The following is a 22,453-nucleotide window of genomic DNA, read 5'->3' on the forward strand; positions in this document are numbered from 1 at the left end:
CCATATGTTATCATAAATAAAATAACGGTTTATAGACAGGGGCTCTATGAAAAGATTGCGATGACGTATTGTCATTCTTCTTCTTTGAGCCCCTGTCTGTTTAACTCTTTATTTTTTAAAGATTATTGTAAAAAAGAACAGTTTTTATTTTTTATTGTATATGCAAAAACGGTGCTTGTTAACAAGATTTTACTGTATTCTTTGTTTCTTCGGATATATTTTTTCTTGTATATATATGTTGATTATTTATTGTTAAACAGCAAGAAAGAAAAAAAAAAAGATTAGTAGAAGTCTGAGAAGAAGTCTTAAAGTAGAAGTGTGTGGATTAAACAAAGTCTTAAAGAAGTTGTTTTGTTGACGTAAAATGAGTTTTGTTAAATGAGGGTCAAGAACATTACCAAATCAACTAAAAATTTAAACTGACCTTTGTACTATTTAAGTTATAAGTTTCACTACTATTGGCTCATAAATTGAGGCACGGTATGGCTTGACTTATATTTAAAATATATTTACCAAATCAAATTAATTAGTTCACAGTTTTATCTCGCTTTTTTTACGTCAAAATACAAATCTACACACGTACCTAAACTATCTTGCTCTAGTATTTCTTACAACTTAGTTTACACTCTTTTTAAAAATTAAATGGTTTACTGTCTGTTTTTTAGATAGATTTAGAGAAATGAGCCAATGGGCATGGGACCCAAAAAACGACGTCTTTTAAACGTTCAAAACGTTCAAAAGACATTTAAAAGACGTCTTTTTTACGATCCAAGCTCACTGAGGATCTTTTAACAAAGTGATATAAGTCTTTAACAAATATGTATCAAGATGTAGAAAAGGAATTTTTTACCATGCTAAAAACATAGTTTTATTAAGTTATGACAAATGAAAAAAAAATTGCTTTTTTTTTTTAAAAAAAATCCTGGAAATTCTCCTAACATAAAAAATTTATACTTATCCTCCCGGTAAAAAATATTTTTTAACATTTTTAAAATGAGAAAATAGTTTTCTGACCTCTCTGTTACTGGGTTTTAGAGTATATTCTGCGGATGTTTTAAATTATGGCATTATCTAAAAAAATTTTTTAATTGAGTCTTGCGAAAAGTATTTTCGCAAGACTCAATTAAAAAATTTGAGAAAATACTCTCTTATTTTGAACACTTTGTCACTCAACAAAGAAATTTACTTTCATTAAACTTGTATTTACTTGAGACAAATAATTTCCAAGAAAAATTTAAAGTACAGTAAGCCTTAACAGGATCTGTCAGACTGTTTTCTTAAGCAAAATAAGTTAACTTGTTTGCTTAATTCATTTTATTCTTGTTTGCTTAGTTTGTTTCTAGTTTTGCGTAACATATTATGAATTAGTTACATTATAAGTTTATGGTTTCAATTTTCTATTTGCTTCTATTTAAAAATATACCAATTATTAATACAGGCAAATGTTGATTTTTTTAAAATTAACTCTTTTTGTATACAACTGTTTTTTTTTATTCCAGAGAAAAAAGAATTCAACTACTAAAAAGTACATTGTGAAAAATTTAATTTCTAATACCATTTTAATAACAGTTTAAACATTAAATATAATTATTAATTGTCAAAGATGGCTGGTAACGCTTGTTCAAGTTTATTTTACAATGACAGAGGCTAGGAAGCGTAAGTGTTTTATAAATATTTTTTTATTTTCTTTTTCTTTTTAGTTAATCATTAAAATGACATCGCTGCATAGTAACTCACTCTGCTCAAGTAAAATTAAGAAATTTTTAAAAAAAAATCTTCTGGTTCTTTTAATAATTTTTTCCGCTTTTACTGGAGTTCTTGTTGGTGTATACATCAACGGACCAATACAAAAGCTCAAACAACCAGATCAATACACAGCTTTGATTATACTGGGATTTCCGGGGGAGATTCTAATTCGAACTTTGAAGATGATAATACTCCCCCTAATAACATGTAGTCTTATAGTTGGTCTTTCAACCTTAGACAATAGAGTGTCTGGAAAAATCGGAGGAAGAGCGGTTGCCTACTATTTATCTACAACCGTCCTAGCAGCGTTGTTAGGAGTAGTTTTAGTTGCAGTTATTAAACCGGGAAAAGGAATGGCGCATCCAGAAATTAAAACACAGCAAGATCTTGTTCGCCCGTTGGATTCATTTATGGATCTTATTAGGTAAAAGTTTTCAATGATAGTAGTAGCAAGTTTTTACTAACTATCTAATGGCGCATTAAATGTAAATTTATTAGAAAGGTTTTAGTTGATATTTATTATTTTTAATTAATCTATTTGTTTTAACAACATTATTTAAATATACAAAATAAATAAACTTCACAGAAATAGTCTAGGTGTCAATTTTTATTAAAATTTTTTTAACCAAAAAAACAAACAAAAAAACAACAATACAAGTAATAAAAAAATATATATATTATTGTAATTAATAGTAATAACAACAACAAAATTATTCATATATTTACATATAAACACAGATTTTTAGGCAGAGCAAACAGTTAAAAAATGACAATACGTAAACATCAACAGTGGTATGGGTTAGAATGAAAAATATATTGATCTATACAATAATGATATTAAAAATTATTAATAATCTTATTAATAAAAATAGTAAAAATAATAATACGAATAACATTAATGTATTACTTTTTTATTTTTATTTTTTCTTTTATTTTTTTCTTAATTTTTTCTTATTTTTCCTTAATTTCATCTAAAAAATATTTTTGTTTGAAAAAAAAAATTCTTGGTTAAAAAGCACTTTTTGATAAACATATTTCTTAATAGTTTCTTAACTAACTTAATATCTTCCTGAGCAAAAAAAATTTAAATAGAAATATTTAGCCAAGAATATTTTGACTTGTTTAACATAATGAAAGCTGATGAAATGTTTAGATTGTGGAGAGAGTATAACTTGCGTTAATTAGTTTCCAATACATTTCATTTTTTTTTTCTTTTTTTTTTTCTTTAAGAATCATTATCTCTCATATCTCTCCTAATTTCTTATCATAATAAAATTTAAATTTAATAAACAAGTTTACTTATACCCTATTCACACCAAACACAATTGATAATAACAACATAGCGAGGTTGTTTTATTTAAATAGCTTTTTGCGCTTTCTGCGTGGAATTAAAACCAGTTTTATGTGAATCAAAAAATATAAAACGTGCTAAAAATACTAATTTTAAAAGTTGCTGTATTGACAGTGTGAATGGGGGCATAAGATAAACTTATTAATTGTTTTAAAATTTTTTAAATGTTCAATTAAAATTTTTCAAATAAAAGTTAAGTAAAAAAAAGTCAAATAAAGTTCAATTAAAAGATTTCACTTAGTTTTCTTCTCAATCAATAATAATCAAAATACTTTGTTAGGTTAAAACCTTTATGCAAACCTTTTTGATGCTTCAAATTAATTCAAATTTATTAAATTGAAAAAGTTGTGTATTTTTAAGTTTAAAAAAAAAGGAAAAAAGAAAAAAAACCGCTTTAATGATGCACTTTGGAAATATTATAAAAAATCAAATCTTGAGTCTTTGTTATTGGTTTTAAAACAAATTTTTTGAATGACGCAATTTGGTGACACAATTTTACAGATATTGAAATGGGCCCACGTTGGGGCCTTCATGAGACAAGAGGTTGAGCTGTTTTTTAAAATATAGTTTATTCTGTTTTTCTGCTGGGTTTAAACGATTAAGATTAGTTTTATGTTTATAATCTTAAAATATTTGTTTAATCTTTATTACTTTGTTTAATCTTTAAATGATTTTATTTTTTAATTGCATCAAAAAATTTACATGTTTTTTTGTTTAGCATTAAAAAATTTAAGATTTTAAAAACTTTTTTTCGTTATTGCATTCGTTTATGACTGATTACTCTGTGATTCTTTTTAGAAATATGTTTCCATCAAATATTTTCAGAGCATGTTTAGAACAAGTAACTTTATGCTATTATATCTATATAATTTTATATCTGTTTCATTGATACTTTTACTATTAGAAATTTAATTATTTTTTTACATGCCGTTTAGGATAAAACTTTAATTACAATTGGTTACGAAGTAACAAAACAAAACTTTACATTCGACGCAACCAACTTGACCATAAAAGAAATAAACGAAATGTTATCCAATAATACTATATCCTTACAACTAAACCAAAATGGAAGCTCAACGTATACTAAAAATCTTGTAAGATCTTACAAAATCGGAAAAGGTTTAGTGTCAAACTCTGCAACAAACTATTTAGGTTTAATTGTATTTTCTATTATTGTCGGCAAAATAGCTAACAGCTTAGGAAAAGAAGCAGAGCCATTTGTCAACTTTATTTGCGCATTTAACGCAATCATTGCAAAAATGGTTTCAGGAATAATGTGGTAAGTGTAGTTATAATATTTATAGCAAGGGTACCGTTCCTTTATCTTTTTATCTTAAAGTCACGGTAGTAAAGTTTGATTAGTTTATTTTAAGTCATGGCTGCGAATATAATTATTTGATTTTGAAAGTTTTATTTGAGAAAAACTTTAAAGGAATCGCAAATTCACTATGCGCGTTTAGCATTATGGTGTCTCATTAATTCGTCCTCCGCGGTGATCCGGGGTCGTGTCATTCACTAAGAAAAACGTTTTTTAACTATTTTTTATTGAAAGTTATTATTATTGTTGTATATTGAAAGTTACATGGATTTTTATTAATTACATACATGGACTGATATAGGGGTAGCCGCAGTTAGTGTACATACATCCACTGATTTAGGGATAAGCGAAGTGGAGCGTACATACATCGATTAAGGGTTTTGGTTTGGGCATACATTCATTTAGAAAAAGAAAAAAAAATCAATTAATCAGAAATCACTACCGTGACTTGAAGAAAAAAAATTAAAGCGACGGTACCGTTCTGCCAGCAACAGCGTATCTTGAAAACTTGTTTTTCTAAATTTACACCATAAGTATGCTTTATAAGACTTAAAAAGTTAGGTATTTATTTTGTTTTATTTAGTTTGCGGAAAAAAGAAAATTTCGTTTTTAGAACATTCAAAGACAGTTGCTTATATTGCATATTACGGCTTTAAAAAGTGTTTCAATATTTTTATGAAAATAAAAAAGATTAGAGTGATTTGGAAATAAAATAAAACTTAATAGGTTTAATGTTGAAGATCATTTATGTACAGTAAGAGAAATAAAAGGCATAGTAAAGAACCACAAAATGGTTTTGTTTTGGATGTTCAGTATGTGTACGTATTGCTTTCTGTCGAACATCTGTTCGATTTTTTTAGATTGATGTTTGTTTTGCATTTTACACATACTTCATTTAAATAAAAATTTATGATCCAATTGAATCTAGGGTTCACAAACTAATTTATTAGTTAAATAATTGGCTTGTTCATCTTTGAAAACATTTTTAGTTTATCTACACATTGCACAGTGGGCCAGAATCCCATATATTTTGGAAAAAAGTCATACCTTTTTTTCCTTTCATCCATAGGCCTCAAAATTTGGTATATAAAGTAATTGGATGATTATAATTTGAATGAGCATGTTTTTTTTTTGTGGTTGCCATAGTAACCCCAGTTGCATAGCAACAAATATTTATGCTTAGTTCTAAAGGGTTATTTTTAGCCAAATGTTTCTAAACTTGGTATGCAAACTAATTTGATGATTCTAATATGATTGAGCATAACTACATTTTTTAATTTACAGCCACATATTCATATACAGTGGGGTGCAAAAAAAAAGCCACACTAACATTTTCCCTTGATTTTACGTATATAATGTATAAGGAAGTAAAACTAAAAAATTGGATGTGGTAGTGAAACACCTTGGACAGAAAAGGTATGTTTATATATACACTAATTTTTATTTAAATAAAATCTTTAAAAAACAGATTAATACAAACACATTTAATATTTTAGAAAACAACTAACAAATATAGACATTAGACAAATTATTGAAGCTGCTGACCAAGGAGAGTCTCACAGAAGCATTGGAAAACGTTTCAAACAATGAAACTCAACTATTAGTAGATTGGTGAAGATATATAAACACACTGGCACAGCTGAAAGATCTGTTAGATCTGGGAGAAAGCCTAAAACATCAAAAAAGGAAGATCGCTATATTCTTAATGCCGTCAAAAAAGATTGTAAATTCACATATTCTGAGATAAAACTAGAATTGAACCTTACTAATATCTCAAAATGGACAATATCTCGTCGGATAAAAGCATCAGGGGAGTTTTTTGCTGGAAAGCAAACAAAAAAACCTTTTGTTAGTGAAATCAATCACAAAAAAAGATTAGAATGGTGCATTGAGCACAAAGATTTGACATTTGAGCAATGCGCTAAAGCTATTTGGAGCGATGACTCTCCTTTTGTGTTGTTTCATAATAGTCGATCTCACTGCTGGAAATTAATTGGGGAAAAGTTCAACCCCCCAAACATGCAAGGCAACCATTAAACATGACAAAAAGATTATTGTTTGGGGTTGTTTTAGTGCACACTAAGTTGGTAAGCTTTACCGGGTGGAGGGTACCATGGACCAGCATTTGTACCACAAAATCTTAGTTTATCAACTTGGACCAAGTATAGAAGAACTTTTCCCTAATAATGACTACATCTTTCAACAAGATAAAAATCCCAAACATACAGCAAGATGGAATAAAAGATATCTAGAATCGATGTTGATACCAGTTATGTCTTGGCCAGCACAGTCTCCTGATTTAAATCCAATAGAAAATCTCTGGTCTATATTAAATAGAAAATTGCAATATCGTTGGGCAACAAATGAAGATATATTGTTGGCCCCCCTGCTCCAAAGATGAAACTTATAAAAATCATGTATAGAGACACAGTCGTGAGCAGCCTTGGCGCAGTGGTAGCGCACTTACCTCAGAAACAAAGGATCCGTGGTTCAAACCCACCTCTGGGCAGTTTATCGACATCGGTTAGGAAGGAGACGTGACCTTCCAATTAAATGCTCATCCGCGGTACTCTGTAATAAGACCGTCAGGACTTCTTGGGGCACCTAATTAAAAAATAACTCGCAGCTGACATCCGCCGACAGTAGGTAAAATATAAATCAATAATGTTCATATTGGGCAAGATATTTCAAGTCTCAAATTTCTGGAGCACCCTGGAATGCAAAAGTACTTCATTATTTAAGTGAACTTTTCACTAAAAAAAGTACTTTAAATACGCCATCATTATAAATCAATTTACTTGATATAGCTTACGTGCAAAATAATTTTGCAATAGCTCATTTGATAGATACTATTTAGTTTTAATTATTTATGTAACAAAAAAATGAAGCTTTAAAAATTAATAACAATTTTATGCTTATTAGTAACACAAAAAATATTATTAAATTAAAAAAAAAAAAAATTTGAAAAAAAAACAACCTTTTTTATTAACAGCATAAAATGCAAACGGCATGATAGTTATACAGAAATATATACATTTTATAAACGCCGGAAGTTTAAGCTAAAAAATGGTATATAATAATGTCATTTTTGAGAATATTTTTTTAAAACTTTTTTCCACCACCTGGCCCACTGTGCATTGGAAACAGACCCATTTCTCATTTCTAAAATAAAGACTTGCTTTTTACAGACTCTTTACTTTAATAACATAATAAGATATTTTAACTTTAAATATCAACATTCAGACAACTTGTTTTAATTTAGGCAAACTATCAGACTAAAAACTGAAAAAATTGAAACATGGTTAAAGCATAAGTTGATTAACTTTAGTTTTTTTATTTTTAGATTTATTACTTCAGTTTTGTTATTTCACCTGTCTAAATTTATATTTATAGATTTTCGTGCCATTTCTAAGGTAAAGCTTTTTTCCAAGAATACTCAAAGTTCTTTCAAGAATTTTCAAACTCCTTCAATAATATTCAAAACTTTCAATTTTGAAAACAATGTCTTATTCAATTATTTGAACGTTAAAATTTGTGTCAAATTTTTTTGATTGCGATAAATGAAACTACATAAACAAAAATACCACTAAAGTCTGTAGCGGATGGAAAAAAAAATTTGTTCTCTTTTAAATTTAATCAAAACTTGTTTTAAAAAAAAAATTATTTAAGTTATATTTCGAACTCAAAGATGACCAGATGATATAAAAAATTTTAAAATTTTCTATAAAGAATATTTTTGGGACGTTTTTTACAAAAGCTTTACTTTTTATGGTTTTATTTTTAACTACTTTCCATACCAACTTACGGAAAAAAGTGATTAAAAATGTTGAAGCAAAAATGTCTCTAACTTAAAATCTTTCAAAGCAGCAAATGATTCATGTATAGTTTTTTTAATTTTTTTTTTCAGGATTTCACCCATTGGTATTGGGTCGCTAATTCTAGCAAAATTTGCCGAAATGTCGCAAGTAAACGAAACATTTTCGAGTTTAGCTTTATTTATTGGTACTGTGCTTGCTGCTCTATTGATTCATGGTATCATAGTTCTTCCTTTAATATACTTTGTTGTTTGTAGAAAAAATCCTTACAGTTATCTTAAAGGAATGCTTAGTGCCATGGCAACAGCTTTTGGAACAGCTTCCAGGTTTCAAAAATAAAATTTAAAATAAAAACTATTTAATTAAATATTTTTTTAATTTTATATTAAACTATATTACTTTATATTAGTAAATATTGTATTAAGTGAATGATGTGTGAGGAAAACTCTAGTATTCCAAAGCATTGATGTGTGAGAAAATAAAAGATTGAAATAAGAAGATTAATAAAAGCTTTTAGAGCATGAAGGAATAAATAACAATATAAATACAGTAAAGTGTTACAACTTTGCTGAATAACGAGTCACGAGAGAGTAAATTTTGGTAAACGGAAAAGAGATGATAGCGTGTTTAAACCACAAATGATTTTTAACATGTAACAAGTTTTTGTAACAAAAAGAAAGGGACACAAAACTATGACGGTAAAAACATATACTCAAACTTTGCAGCTTGAGCACGTTCACCTAAATTTATAATACAACTTTTGACGTTGTTTAGAAAAGTCATGAACATCGTTAGAAGAACAAGCCCAAATTATAGAGATAGTGAATGGAATCGGATGTAACGTAATAACCAGTACAATAAAGAAAGATAACCTTAGCAGATACTAACTTTTTTTTTTGTGTTTAAAATTGTTACTTTGTATAGTATAAAATGGTTTTCATGAGAGGTCAGTCGCATAGTAGTAGTTCCATGAGAGGTCAGAATAATAAGAAAGGACTAAATAAGAGTGTTACCATTCATCAATATAACGATAGCTTTTAGAAATAATTAACTTTCTTTTCGGTTAAATTCACAAGCTACTTCAAGCAGTCCAGTTTCGAAACAAACTCTGGACATATTTTCGCGTCATGGTAAGGAAGGAGGCGTGAACACAGTTAATTTAGATATAAGACTGTCAAAAAGATCTATAATGTAAATAAAAAATAACGCAAAACCAAGGATGCGTTGCGATACCCCAAAAGTTACTAGAAATAAAGGAGAGTATTTTTTATAAAAGACAACTTTAATACTGTAACTAGAAATGGAGGATTCAATAGCCTCAAAAATTATTAGATATATATGAAGCAAGTTTATAAGTAAAAACCAATATATAAGACTTTATCAAAAATCTTTGAAATGTCAAGTGCAATAGATTTTGCCTTGCCACCTCCATCTAATGCACAATATAAACTTCTTGTTATAACACTACAGCTGTAGAATGAGAGGATAAAAATGTTAGATTCAAGATGAGATATCAGAAGATAAGAGAAGAGAAGACTGATTGTACAATTTTTGGAACCAAGGAACGATCAGACAACTCTACCATAATAGAGTTTTTTATCCATATGTATGTGCCAAAAAAGATCCGCATCAAATTCCACTATTCCATTAAGAATCAAGCGCGTTTATCATTTGATTTTATCATCCAAATACTTGAATCAAGTTAACCGCAACGTTATCGACCCAGTGATTACTTAAATGCATACTTTGTATCTCTGGATAAAAGTCTGTTTGCAATGCGGACTGATAAGAGAACACAAATTAGAGTCCTTAACATATGAAGAGTCATAACACAGTCGGACACATTAGGGCTAAAAAGTTTACCAATTCTAAATGATTTGACTACAGAACATTTGAGAAGTATGCTCGAAGCACCATTCCAATGCCGAGCTACTGGAAGAACAGCCAAATTAGAGAGGCCTCAAAGAAAATGTGACGTCATAACAAAGAGGTCGGATTTATTTGCTACACTATCAAATCAAGAAAAGCCATGCCTGAATTTAAGTTCAAAAGACAGTATAAAACCTAAAGACCAAACAAAGCTCACACTATTGCACTCTCAATTCTAAATGCTTATTTCATAGTTCTTATAATAGTATGCAAGTGTATGATTCATGTCTATGTTTAATGAATTTTAGTTAAACAATAAAAAAGCAGCTTATTTGCCAATTTTGCAGTAATTTCAGGCTTCTTTCCAGAAAAGATTGTCCGTAGGGCGTCAAACTTTGCACAGTAATTCTGTGTGCAAAAGGAAAAGGGAGACGAGTCAAAAAATATTGAAAATGAGTTATATATAACATTTGAATAGTTATATTATTAAGTATCCAGGAAAAAAGTTTAAACCTTAAATATCTCTTCAAAAAATGAGCACATGATTCATTATAAAAGGCTTGAAATCGTACTTTTTAAAAAAGTTGCAACTGCACCAATTATATATTGTTTCTGCTGTAAAGTGACATTTCATGACTCATCTCCCTTTTGTTTTTGCTCACAGAATTAGTCATAGCTAAATGCAACTTTAGCACAATAGCACAAAATTCTACGACATCTAAAAAATGTGAAAAAAAAAAAATAATATTTTGAAATTTCAAAAAATTTTGAAATATCACAAAATTTTGAAATTTCACAATTTTTTCAGCTGGTAAATTTTTACCAGCTGAAAGAATTTAAATATAAGTACTTAATGTAAAAAAAAAAAAGTACTTTAAATTTAAAAAAAAAATCACACGCTAAAATGTATAACATTTAAAGCTTTTTTCATCCCATTTTTTATTACTTTCTGTGGTTTAGTCTAAATATATATATCTTCAGCGCAGCAACTTTACCGATTACTTTCCGGTGTCTCGAAGACAACTTGAATGTTGATAAACGAATAACTCGTTTCATCTTACCAATTGGAACTACTATAAACATGGATGGAACGGCTCTTTATGAAGCAATTAGCGCTATTTTTATTGGTAAGTAGTTTAGTTAAGTTTGATTACCATTATATATATATATATATATATATATATATATATATATATATATATATATATATATATATATATATATATATATATATATATATATATGTATATATATATATATATATATATATATATATATATATATATATATATATATATATATATATATATATATAAACTACCTATTTTTCAAGACTATTAGTTTCATGCTTATTACAATCATCAGGTAGAAATATATGATTTTTCGTGAGATTATTTCTAAATAAAAGAAAAAGAAAACTACGTTACAGAACTCTTGTCTTTTGGTTTGTAATTATCTTGTAAAAATTCGTTCTCATAATTCATCATTTTATAATTGGCCATGTAAAATGGGTGTTGATTTTAATTTATTTTTTGTATCCCAAAGTAAAGTAAGCATAGTTGCGTTTGTTAGTTTTTCCATCTACAATTTTCATTCATAGGGCAAATTTTACCCTGGTTTTCAATTGCAAGCTAAAACCATGGTTGGGTTCATCGAAATGGTTTTTTGTTGTGGTTTCCTTAGGGCAGTATTTTAAATTAAAACCTTTAAAGTATTTCTTTTTATGGCTTCCTTGTATTCTGATTATATTGAGTTAAAGATTTTTTTGTCTTTTTGGTCAACCTTTCATTGATGGAGATCGGGATTTGATTAATAATTTGCAAATAGTGGATAGGCTTAGTATGGATGTAAAGTAGACATATAATAAAGTAGACTTTTGTTAAGACAGCTGTGAATAAACAGTTTTCAATTTCAATTATGTCATTTAATTTTAAAATTTTTAATGCCTTAAAAGATGTTTTTGTGGATGTACGTGAATTTTTTGGCCGAAATTAAATAACTCTGACTGCTTTTTTCCGGATGATACACAGACGAATCACAATACTTATGTTTTGACTTCATAATAGAAGGCAATATATGAGGTGAGTGTGAAATAAAGCACAATAAATAAATTTTAATCTAATTTTTTGTCACAACTTTTAGATAATATTAAACCATAATTTTCAGCTTTTTAACGTCATAGTTAACATAATTGTTAATTTTTATAATAGGCATTAAATTAGAGAAGGTTTGTTTTCATCTGCAAAGTGTTGGACTCTGTGTTGGCTATATTTTAAGTATCGATTGCAATATATATTTTATCTAATAAGAAATTGAAAATATATATATATATATATATATATATATATATATATATATATATATATATATACATATATATATATGTGTATATTTATATGTATTTAAATTATGAAGTGTATTCTACAAATAGAGTGCTCAATGTTCTTAAAGAACTGAGCAATAATAAATTATATATATATATATATATATATATATATGTATATTTATATATATATATATATAAATATATATATATATATATATATATAAATATATATATATGTATATATGTATATATGTATGTGTATATATATATATATATATATATATATATATAAATATATATATATATGTGTGTATGTATATATATATATATATATATATATATATATATATATATAAATATATATATATATATATGTGTGTATATATATATATATATATATATATATATATATATATATATATATATATATATATATATATATATATATATATATATATATATATATATATATATATATATATATATATATATATATATATATATATATAATAGCACAATCTATTGGTCGAACACTAACATTTGGTGAATATGCTGCTATAAGGTATTATATAAATATTACGAACGTTTTTCTAATTGTTGTTGAAGATTGTTCCACATTTTTTTGTAAGCCGCTAAAGTATTGATAATAAATTGCTATTATTTTATAATAACAACGGTGATAAAAAAAATTATAATGATAATAAATATAATATCGATAATAATAATAATGATAATAATAAGAATAAATTACTGAAAAAATGACACATGATAATGTTGCCATCACCCATGGTGCTCCAACCTCTCCTAATAATACTTTTAATATAGAAATTTAAAATTTTGGCCTAATAATTTAATTGCCATTTACAAATCAGCCGACTTTGTTTTAACAGTAATAAATACTTTAGTTTTACGTCAGTTTTGGCTTCGATAGGAGCAGCGGCAATTCCACATGCAGGACTCGTTACGATGTTGATTGTATTGGATACAGTCGGGCTTCCTTCCGACATGATAGCGCTAATATTTTCAGTTGATTGGTTTCTGTAAGTTTTTTTTTATTCAGTTAGTTGTTTTGTAATGTATTTGATACATTTTAAGTATATATTTATTTGATTTAGAGGGAAAATAAAAAAAAAAAGGAAATTTCAAAGGGAAAATTTTATAATGATTTTTAAGGAAATAACCTTTAAAACGAAAAAATAAAGTTTTTTTATGTGAAAATCTATTGTAATATTATGACAACAAGAAAAGTTGAACATGTTAGTTATTAACAAACGACAAACAACTCAGACAATTTTTAAACGTACAGTTGGATAATAAGTATACTTTTCAAACTAGTTGTTGAATGATGAACAATTTTAAACAAGTAATTGATGATGAATTATAAACAAGTCGTTAAAGAAAAAAAATTGATGTTTTTTAAACGATCTTTTGAATAAGAATATTTTTTATTATTTATTTTTGTTTATTTCAAATGCAAATATATAAAATTTGCATTTGAAAAATGTACACACTATAAAAAGGTGAAACAGTTAATTACTAAAATACTCTTATGAACATCAAGAAAAATAAAAACTCCAATAAAAGTAAACATAAAAATGACAAGTTTATAAGTTGCACTATGAACTTGTAGATCAAATTTTTTCAAATTCGATTAAAATACAGACAGTGAAGGCAAACTCAGGAAGTGAGTACCATACTTTGATGATTCTTGTGCCGTAAAAAAATCTACTTGTATCATTAGTGTTAAGAAATCCAATTTTTATCAAAAAATGAATTCCGAAATTTTTAGAATTACATAAAATAAAATTCGGAATTCCGATATAATTCCGGAATTGCAAAAAAAAAAAAAAAAAAAAAAAACGAAAGAAAAAATCAAAGTTTAAAAGTATAAATGAAATAAAATTTTTATTTAAGTATTTTAGCAATACAAAAAAAATTTAATGAAAAAATAAAATAAATAAAAACAGATAAAAATATTAAGAAGTTGGGCTTGGATTACATTAAAGCCATTTATTTCCGTTTTAATGAACAGAAATACTCTCATGAATTTTTATTTTCCATCCATCTCCACTATGCAGATAAAATGTAAGATGTAAAACATCAGATAAAATAGTTCTTCTTCGGTTCATATGGATTTCTAGCTCTTTTTTGAATTCAAGGCCAATTTCGTTACCCTCACTTGGGATTGCATCTCGGAATTCGAAATTCGAGAATTCCAGAATTCGTTTTCATAGTATAATTTCAAATTCCGAAAATTTTTCCAGCGAATTCCGAAACTAAAATTTTTTTTTTTCGTGCTCTCCCCAACTTTTAAATTGTGTTTTTGTTTCTGTACATATAAATATTCTACATTCTAATTATTTATGAAGAAATAAAGAAAACAATTGTAAGTTACAGTTATCCTGCATAATACAAGTAGGCATAGAGAAAATATTCCTAAATTGCAGTTAATGGTTTCATGTCTTCATTTCATATCCACATATTAATTTTATATTTGGTATAACCTCGTGTTCGTGTTCGTTATATTTTACGATTTTTAACAGTGTTGAGATTTGCTTATTGGAGTGCGGTGTGTATTGAATTATTTGGATCAATATTTTTTAAATAGGTAAGCAAATAATAGCAGGTAAGCAATAATAGCAAATAAGAGCAGGGATAATAGCAGTTTTAATTTGACAACATTTATTGATAACTATTTAATTTTAATTTTGTTTTGTTTAACAAGTTAATTTATTATCAAAAGTACATCCTAAAATGTCTTCAAAGGAAAGTTATTCGGAATACACTAAGCAATGTAAAAATAAAAATTCTGTTTGGATTCATTTTTTAAGAGGATCAAAATAACTAACAGCAAAATGTAAAATATGTTATGAAATAGTAAAAACCGCTGATTCAACGACAACGCCGCAGCACACGCGTTTAAGAACAATACACAACAATAATGTTTTAAAACGGGATGTCGTGCAAGATGAAGGTCCAGAAAGCAGCGCATCAAAAAAGATGATTACAAAATATTTATTCAACAAAAAAGATGAATTACTTTCTGCATATAAGTAAGTAAGTGCCTTAGATAATATGCCATTCAAAGTTTTCTCTATGTCTATTAATTTGAGAAATTTATTTTTGGCTAGAGGCGCTCGAAGTTATGTATTACCAAAATCACCTAACTCGATTCGCAAAATAATTTTAGAATACGCACAAATAATGCGGGCTAAAATGATGGCAAAAAAAAATTTAAAAGAAGATGGAAAAAGATTTTGCTTAGCTCTAGATGAATGGATATTTTCAAGAAACTGATGTTATCTAAATGTGAATGTCCATAGCAAGAAACAGTTTTGGAATTTAAGTTTAATGCCTGTTGAAGGACATTTCCTGCAGAGAAATGCATTACAGTTCTGAAAACCACCTTGCAAAACAACAATATAAATATCGATACAAATATTACGTCTATAACAACTGATGGGGCAGCTGTGATGCAAAAAGTTGGACGGTTTTTACCATGTAATCAGCAGTTGTGCTTCGCATATGCGATACATTTAGCTGTAATTAATGTTCTGTATAATAATTCGAATACAACTAAATTGGTGGCTCACACATATACAGAAAATATTAATGTAGAAGATCAAGTAAGTGACTTCGATGAATCGGATGATAAAAATGTTGGCTTGATTGAACAAACTTATAATGAAGCTGAGCTTGTTGAGACTCAAGAATTTGGTTTTAGTTTTCTCGTCAAAAAAGTTTGTTCGATTGTAAATAAATTTCGATTTTTCAAGAACATCAAATGATATTCTTCAAGTATGCGTGAAACAAGAATTCGGAAAACAATCGAAACTTATTATGGACACTAGAACTAGATGGAATAGCTTAGTCGAAATGCTTGAAAGGTTTACCAAGCTAAAAAGCTGTGTTAGAAAAGCATTGATTGACGTTGCATCTGATATCGTTATTCAAGATGGTGAAATTTTGTCGATTAAAAACATTATCTATGTACTTCTCTTAGTGAAGCTTACTGTTGAAGCCCCTTGTCGAGAAGTTGCAAATCTGCTTTCTACTGATGCGACATTTTCATTTATGCTTGAGAATTTCGTATCTGATGAACTTTTATTAAAATTAAAGAAAAAATTAGAAGACCGAATAAGCCAAAGATGAACTAATGTGTCTGGAACTCTTCAGCACTTACACAATGGCGGAAAAAGTGAGATTCACGTATCTTTCACTAGACCATTGAAAAAAACAATAGATAAAGTTATTGAAAACTTTGCACAAAGATTGATATTTAATACTAACATGAAAACTTCCTCAGGTGAGCAGTCAGAAGCTGAAGATGTGATAAAAGTGATGTTGGAAGAACAAAACTAAGCCCTTAACATTAATGGAAAAGTTGGAGAACAAAATTCAATTGAATTTATCGTCCAACATAACGTCCAACTAAACTCAACATATAAAGAATAGTTGCTTAATTTCAAAAATTAAATCTGAAATGAAATTCTTTGAAGAGAATGGCGTTGGTGACAAAATATTAGAGTCCGTCTACTCATACTTGATTTTGATTCCGCCATCGAGCGTGGAGTCTAAGCGAGCCTTCTCAATTGCTGGTAACTTTTGTACAAAAGCTCGAACGAGACTCGAAGACGCAGTTTTAAGTGGTCTCTGCTTCCTCAAGGCATATTTTAGGAAAATAAAACAATAATTTTATATTTTTTATTATTAAATGATATACCATATCAGAATGTTTCTGTACTAATTGAACTTGGTATAACTTTATGTTCAATTTTTATTTTTAAAGAAAGTATTTTTTATGCAATAAATATCAATGAATTATCTCAAATAAGTTATTTTTATTATTTTTATAAGCATAAAAAAATTTAATTTCGAATTCCGAATTCCGATTTTTTTATCTTCGTCAAAATATACATTCCTACCCTCACTTAAACTTCGCAACATAAACGTAAATGTTGCGCCCACAAAAATTAAATTGGTGTCTGCAAGGCATAACGCGACCCCAGCTAATTTTACTGGCGCCAAATTTTTTGATATCTGCGATACTGCATCTCATTCCGTTTAATTAAATTTTAGTTCCGAAATTTATGTCCGCTTTTGTATCAATTAGTGCTTTCTTTAATGAAGATTTTAAAACATTTAAACAATGTAATATGAATCATTCATTGAAGTTTTTCTTGTTAATCCGACATCCTAATGGTTGCAATACTAATAGCTTTTTTTAATTGTGTTTATATCACTTGCTGAAATTCCGTATGATTTATTATAAAAGAAAAAGTGAACATTGAATATTGAAAAAGCAAAAAAATAATTTTGAAAAAGCAAAAAAGCGAATATTGGTATATTCAATAATCAATACTGAATAATCAATAACGATTAAGATTGAATAGGTAAAAGATAACTTTTCAGATTGCTTGAGGAGATCACTCCAAGATTACTTTTAGATTCTGTCATGTTTAACTTTTAGATTCTGTCATGTTTAACTTTTAGATTCTGTCATGTTTAACTTTTAGATTCTGTCATGTTTAACTTTTAGATTCTGTCATGTTTAACTTTTAGATTCTGTCATGTTTAACTTTTAGATTCTGTCATGTTTAACTTTTAGATTCTGTCATGTTTAACTTTTAGATTCTGTCATGTTTAACTTTTAGATTCTGTCATGTTTAACTTTTAGATTCTGTCATGTTTAACTTTTAGATTCTGTCATGTTTAACTTTTAGATTCTGTCATGTTTAACTTTTAGATTCTGTCATGTTTAACTTTTAGATTCTGTCATGTTTAGCTTAGGTTTTGCAACTACTACTACTACTACTAAAATAAAAACATATCTTTCTACTTTGCCAAAACCACAAAATTAATGGACTCTAATGAAAATAATTGATTAATAGTCTTTAAACTTTTTAAAATTTGAGATTTCATTTTTAATCTAACTTTATTTCTTAGTTTTACAATATTAAATTCTTGTCGCCCCTTTTTAAATACTTTATTTAATTTTGACGCAATATTATAATGCATTTTAAAACAAATGTTTTTACTAACTCTAACAGCGACAGTTGTTTTTATTTAAAAAAATTAACATTACATTATGTACTCTAAGGTTTTCGAAATAAAAAAAAACACAAAATATCGAACTATATCGCAACAACTTTTTTGTCGTTAGTTCTATGTTTCCTCAGTTCTAAAGTTTCCTGTCAAGTGTACATTCAATACAAAACGAGCATGCCTTTTACCTTCGTGTGATGAAAGCTCCAATAATAATTTAGGATCAAAAATAATATAACATGTTACACCTTCAAAATAAAGTTTCTCAACTAAGTTCACGTTCATGATAAAGTTTCATATTTTAGGAATATCTTACCAATGGCTATTTTAAGAACATTTTAAAATCTACTATTCTTAAATTTATTGTCTGCTCCTTAAAAACATTCATACCAATTTTTAGGAAGCCATCTCCACTATTTATTGAAACTGTTACAAGTTACAGATGAGCTATAAGAACATGCATGATCAAAAAAATTTTTAATGATTACTAAAGCTCATTCTGGTTAGAAAGCAATTCACTTGCTCTACACTGTAGAACTCATCTTTATGTTTTTTGAGATTATTTATCCTTTGCAAAATATTTTATATAACTGAATCTTTTCGATTCAATCTAATATAGAACAAAGTTTTTTTGTTGCATTGTCTGAAAGTTTAATTTAGATTTGGTGTTCCATGATTGCTTGAAGAGAAAGTTGTTTACAACTTATGTTACACATTAAATTAGAAACACAACTCTAATAAAGACAAACATTTCTCGTGTTTTTAACTAAAAAATATTCAGGGATAAAAATTTATGTAATAAGTATGCGTTATATGTAATAAGCTAGTTGTGTATTTGAGCATTCAGGGCAATACAAATTAAAAGTATATATAAGTATATACTCTATACTTTTAAAAGTGTAAATATATATACAGTGGCGAATCCAGCATTTTTTAATCTTTGAGATAGCTAACTTCCAGACATGGAGCTAACTCCAAACATTTTTATGTTTATACTTATATCAAATAATGAGGGTTTGCAAAAAGTTGCGGTGATTGGAGGCTGGGAACAAAAAAGCCCCAAAATTTTTGCTACACCTGCCCCAAACATGAGAGCAACAAGTTAATGAAATATTTTTTGTATTATTCTCAGCTAGACTTATATTCATCTATAATTTTTAAGTTTCATAGTATTATCTCTCAGCGTTCAAAAATTATGGCCATATAAAGTTTAAACCCCCTCAATTTGAGGGGGTTGTAGTTTTTATATGGTCATAATTTTTGAACGCTGAGAGATAATACTATGAAACTTAAAAATTATCGATGAATATAAGTCTAGTTGAGAATAATACAAAAATATTTCATTAACTTGTTGCTCTCATGTTTGGGGCAGGTGTAGCAAAAATTTTGGGGCTTTTTTGTTCCCAGCCTCTCAAAGATCAAAAAATGCTGGATCCGCCACTGATATATATATATATATATATATATATATATATATATATATATATATATATATATTTACATATTTAGATATTGAAATTTTTTTGATTGAGATTGCAATAGTGTATTTTTAAACATTGAGTATCTAAAATGCCTTAGCAACTAAAAGTCCCCATGATCTTCTGTGTGTATGTAAGCCACAACATTTTAATTATAACTATGTAGAGTTATATTATATCTAGTGATCTAGTGTGACCTCTGATAGCGACTTAGCTTTTTTTGTGTCGCAATTTTTTCAACCAAAAACACTGGGCAAACTGAATCACTTAAAAAACTATTTTCAGACCATAAGATTGGCGTTATACTTTATTTTAATAAATATTGTTAACTAAAAATCGAGATAAGAATAAAATCCAGACAATTTCAAAATATTGTTTTACTAATGGAAAGTGATTTTAAATAGCGCATTTTGTTTTCTAGTACACTAAATTTGTGACAATGACTTTTAATCTGAATTTAGATTTAAATTTGACTGATAGCGTAGCTGATTAAATCGTTCGTCTATGTAAATTACGGAACAAAACAAATCGGATATATTTTTTGTTTTCTCATTTGCTCATTTTAGAGATTTGATAATTTTACCGTCTTAGCTTAAACTAAATTTAATTTGGCGAAAGGACATTTTTTTGAAATTGATGATTGTTCCCCTCCGCTTCGAAACCCGTGTTTGAACTGTAACAAAGTATCGTTTTTTGACTTTTATTTGATTTTCATTTTATTTAGAGATCGTATTCGAACAATGATTAACGTACTTGGTGACGCCTATGGAGCTGGTATTGTTGAACATTTATCTGAGCAAGATTTAAATGTTGAATATTCTGAAGAAAAAGATATTGGCATAGACAATGAAGTTGATGAAACGATGGTTTCGTCATTTTAAACTTAGAACTACTACATATTCTTCAGTAATTTTTTGAAAATTTATATTTGCTACATATTTAAACCAAAGATGGCTTATTTTTTGAAAAATATATTTTTTAGCACAGTCGTAACATTTTGATCAGACCTGATGCCAGTTGTCAACTTAAGGTAATTTTACGAGGCGTAAAATAATGGTTTGAAAAACAAATTTGAAGATTGCTTCATGCTTAAAAGTCATTTGCGTTAGCATCGAAAAACCTGATTAGCGTCGTTAATTTTGTGAATAGAGAAAATATTTCTTTAAAAATAAACATACACTTATCTAGTTAATAGCAACATGGTCAGTTTTTTAAAATCAATTTTTGTTTCCGTTTTTTTTTATTTTCATAACTTTTATAAGATTTTATAACTTTTTTAAAATATAAAGGTAAAAAATCAGCATTACTATTTTATTATTGTAATTTCTTTAATAGTTCTAATAATTTTAAAAAGAATAATAAATTAAAGTCACGTTTAATAAAAACTAATTTTGCTTTATACGCAAACTTAAAAATGGCTTAAATAAACTCCAAAAAAGAGTATTGAGTAAAATGAGTTGATGAGTTTCATGAGCTTCATGAGTTTCATGAGGATTTGCAAATGAGTTGATGAGTTTCATAAGTTTCATGAGTTTCATGAGGATTTGCAAATGAGTTGATGAGTTTCATGAGGATTTGCAAATGAGTTGATGAGTTTCATGAGTTTCATGAGTTTCATGAGTTTCATGAGGATTTGCAAATAAGTTGATGAGTTAATGAGTTTCATGAGGATTTGCAAATGAGTTGATGAGTTTCATGAGCTTCATGAGTTTCATGAGGATTTGCAAATGAGTTGATGAGTTGATGAGTTGCTTTATGAGGGTTTTTTTTTATGTTTGCTCAGCTCAATTTAATCAGGAGGTTTAGAAAATTTTTTTGCATTAATACGAAGTAAAGGAAGCTGGAATGACTGACCAACAACAATGCAGTTTAAATCAGCGTATAAAATCGTTTTAGTACTCTTTTCAGTAGAATAATCTACCTCTAACAGTAATTGTCTCCCTGAATCAGATTGCGTGAGTTGATGAGTTTCATGAGCTTCATGAGTTTCATGAGGATTTGCAAATTAGTTGATGAGTTTCATGAGGATTTGCAAATGAGTTGATGAGTTGATGAGTTGCTTCATGAGGATTTGCAAATGAGTTGATGAGTTTCATGAGCTTCATGAGTTTCATGAGGATTTGCAAATGAGTTGATGAGTTTCATGAGGATTTGCAAATGAGTTGATGAGTTTCATGAGTTTCATGAGGATTTGCAAATGAGTTGATGAGTTTCATGAGTTTCATGAGGATTTGCAAATGAGTTGATGAGTTTCATGAGTTTCATGAGGATTTGCAAATGAGTTGATGAGTTTCATGAGCTTCATGAGTTTCATGAGGATTTGCAAACGAGTTGATGAGTTTTATGAGTTTCATGAGGATTTGCAAATGAGTTAATGAGTTTCATGAGCTTCATGAGTTTCATGAGGATTTGCAAATGAGTTGATGAGTTTCATGAGGATTTGCAAATGAGTTGATGAGTTAATGAGTTGCTTCATGAGGATTTTTTTTTATGTTTGCTCAGCTC

General features: G+C 27.8%; 1 protein-coding gene across 3 annotated transcripts; it reads left to right on the top strand.

Moving 5' to 3' along the window:
• The first annotated feature begins 1,560 nt into the window (after positions 1-1,560).
• On the top strand, positions 1,561-21,333 carry LOC100201274 (excitatory amino acid transporter 2). Of its 3 annotated transcripts, none has more exons than XM_065814164.1 (9): positions 1,561-2,170; positions 3,896-3,938; positions 4,033-4,376; positions 8,323-8,556; positions 11,081-11,226; positions 12,939-12,987; positions 13,331-13,465; positions 20,673-20,854; positions 20,931-21,333. In XM_065814164.1, the coding sequence occupies exons 1-8, from the start codon at positions 1,713-1,715 to the stop codon at positions 20,827-20,829; spliced, it is 1,566 nt and encodes a 521-aa protein (XP_065670236.1). In that variant the 5' UTR covers positions 1,561-1,712; the 3' UTR covers positions 20,830-20,854; positions 20,931-21,333. The 3 variants fall into 3 exon arrangements, with proteins under 3 accessions (XP_065670236.1, XP_065670237.1, XP_065670235.1); XM_065814165.1 differs by having other exon boundaries at positions 20,936-21,333; XM_065814163.1 differs by lacking the exon at positions 20,931-21,333 and having other exon boundaries at positions 20,673-20,897.
• The last annotated feature ends 1,120 nt before the right edge of the window (positions 21,334-22,453 follow it).

This window comes from Hydra vulgaris, chromosome 12 (genome assembly GCF_038396675.1).
Source record: "Hydra vulgaris chromosome 12, alternate assembly HydraT2T_AEP".
Classification (NCBI taxonomy): domain Eukaryota; kingdom Metazoa; phylum Cnidaria; class Hydrozoa; order Anthoathecata; family Hydridae; genus Hydra; species Hydra vulgaris.

Excerpts from the sequence above, each read along its gene's own strand:
- LOC100201274 (XM_065814164.1), top strand. The coding sequence starts at position 1,713 with ATGACATCGCTGCATAGTAACTCACTCTGCTCAAGTAAAATTAAGAAA. Across the intron at positions 8,557-11,080 it reads GCTTTTGGAACAGCTTCCAG|CGCAGCAACTTTACCGATTA; the intron begins GTTTCAAAAATA and ends ATATATCTTCAG. Across the intron at positions 13,466-20,672 it reads TTTTCAGTTGATTGGTTTCT|AGATCGTATTCGAACAATGA; the intron begins GTAAGTTTTTTT and ends CATTTTATTTAG.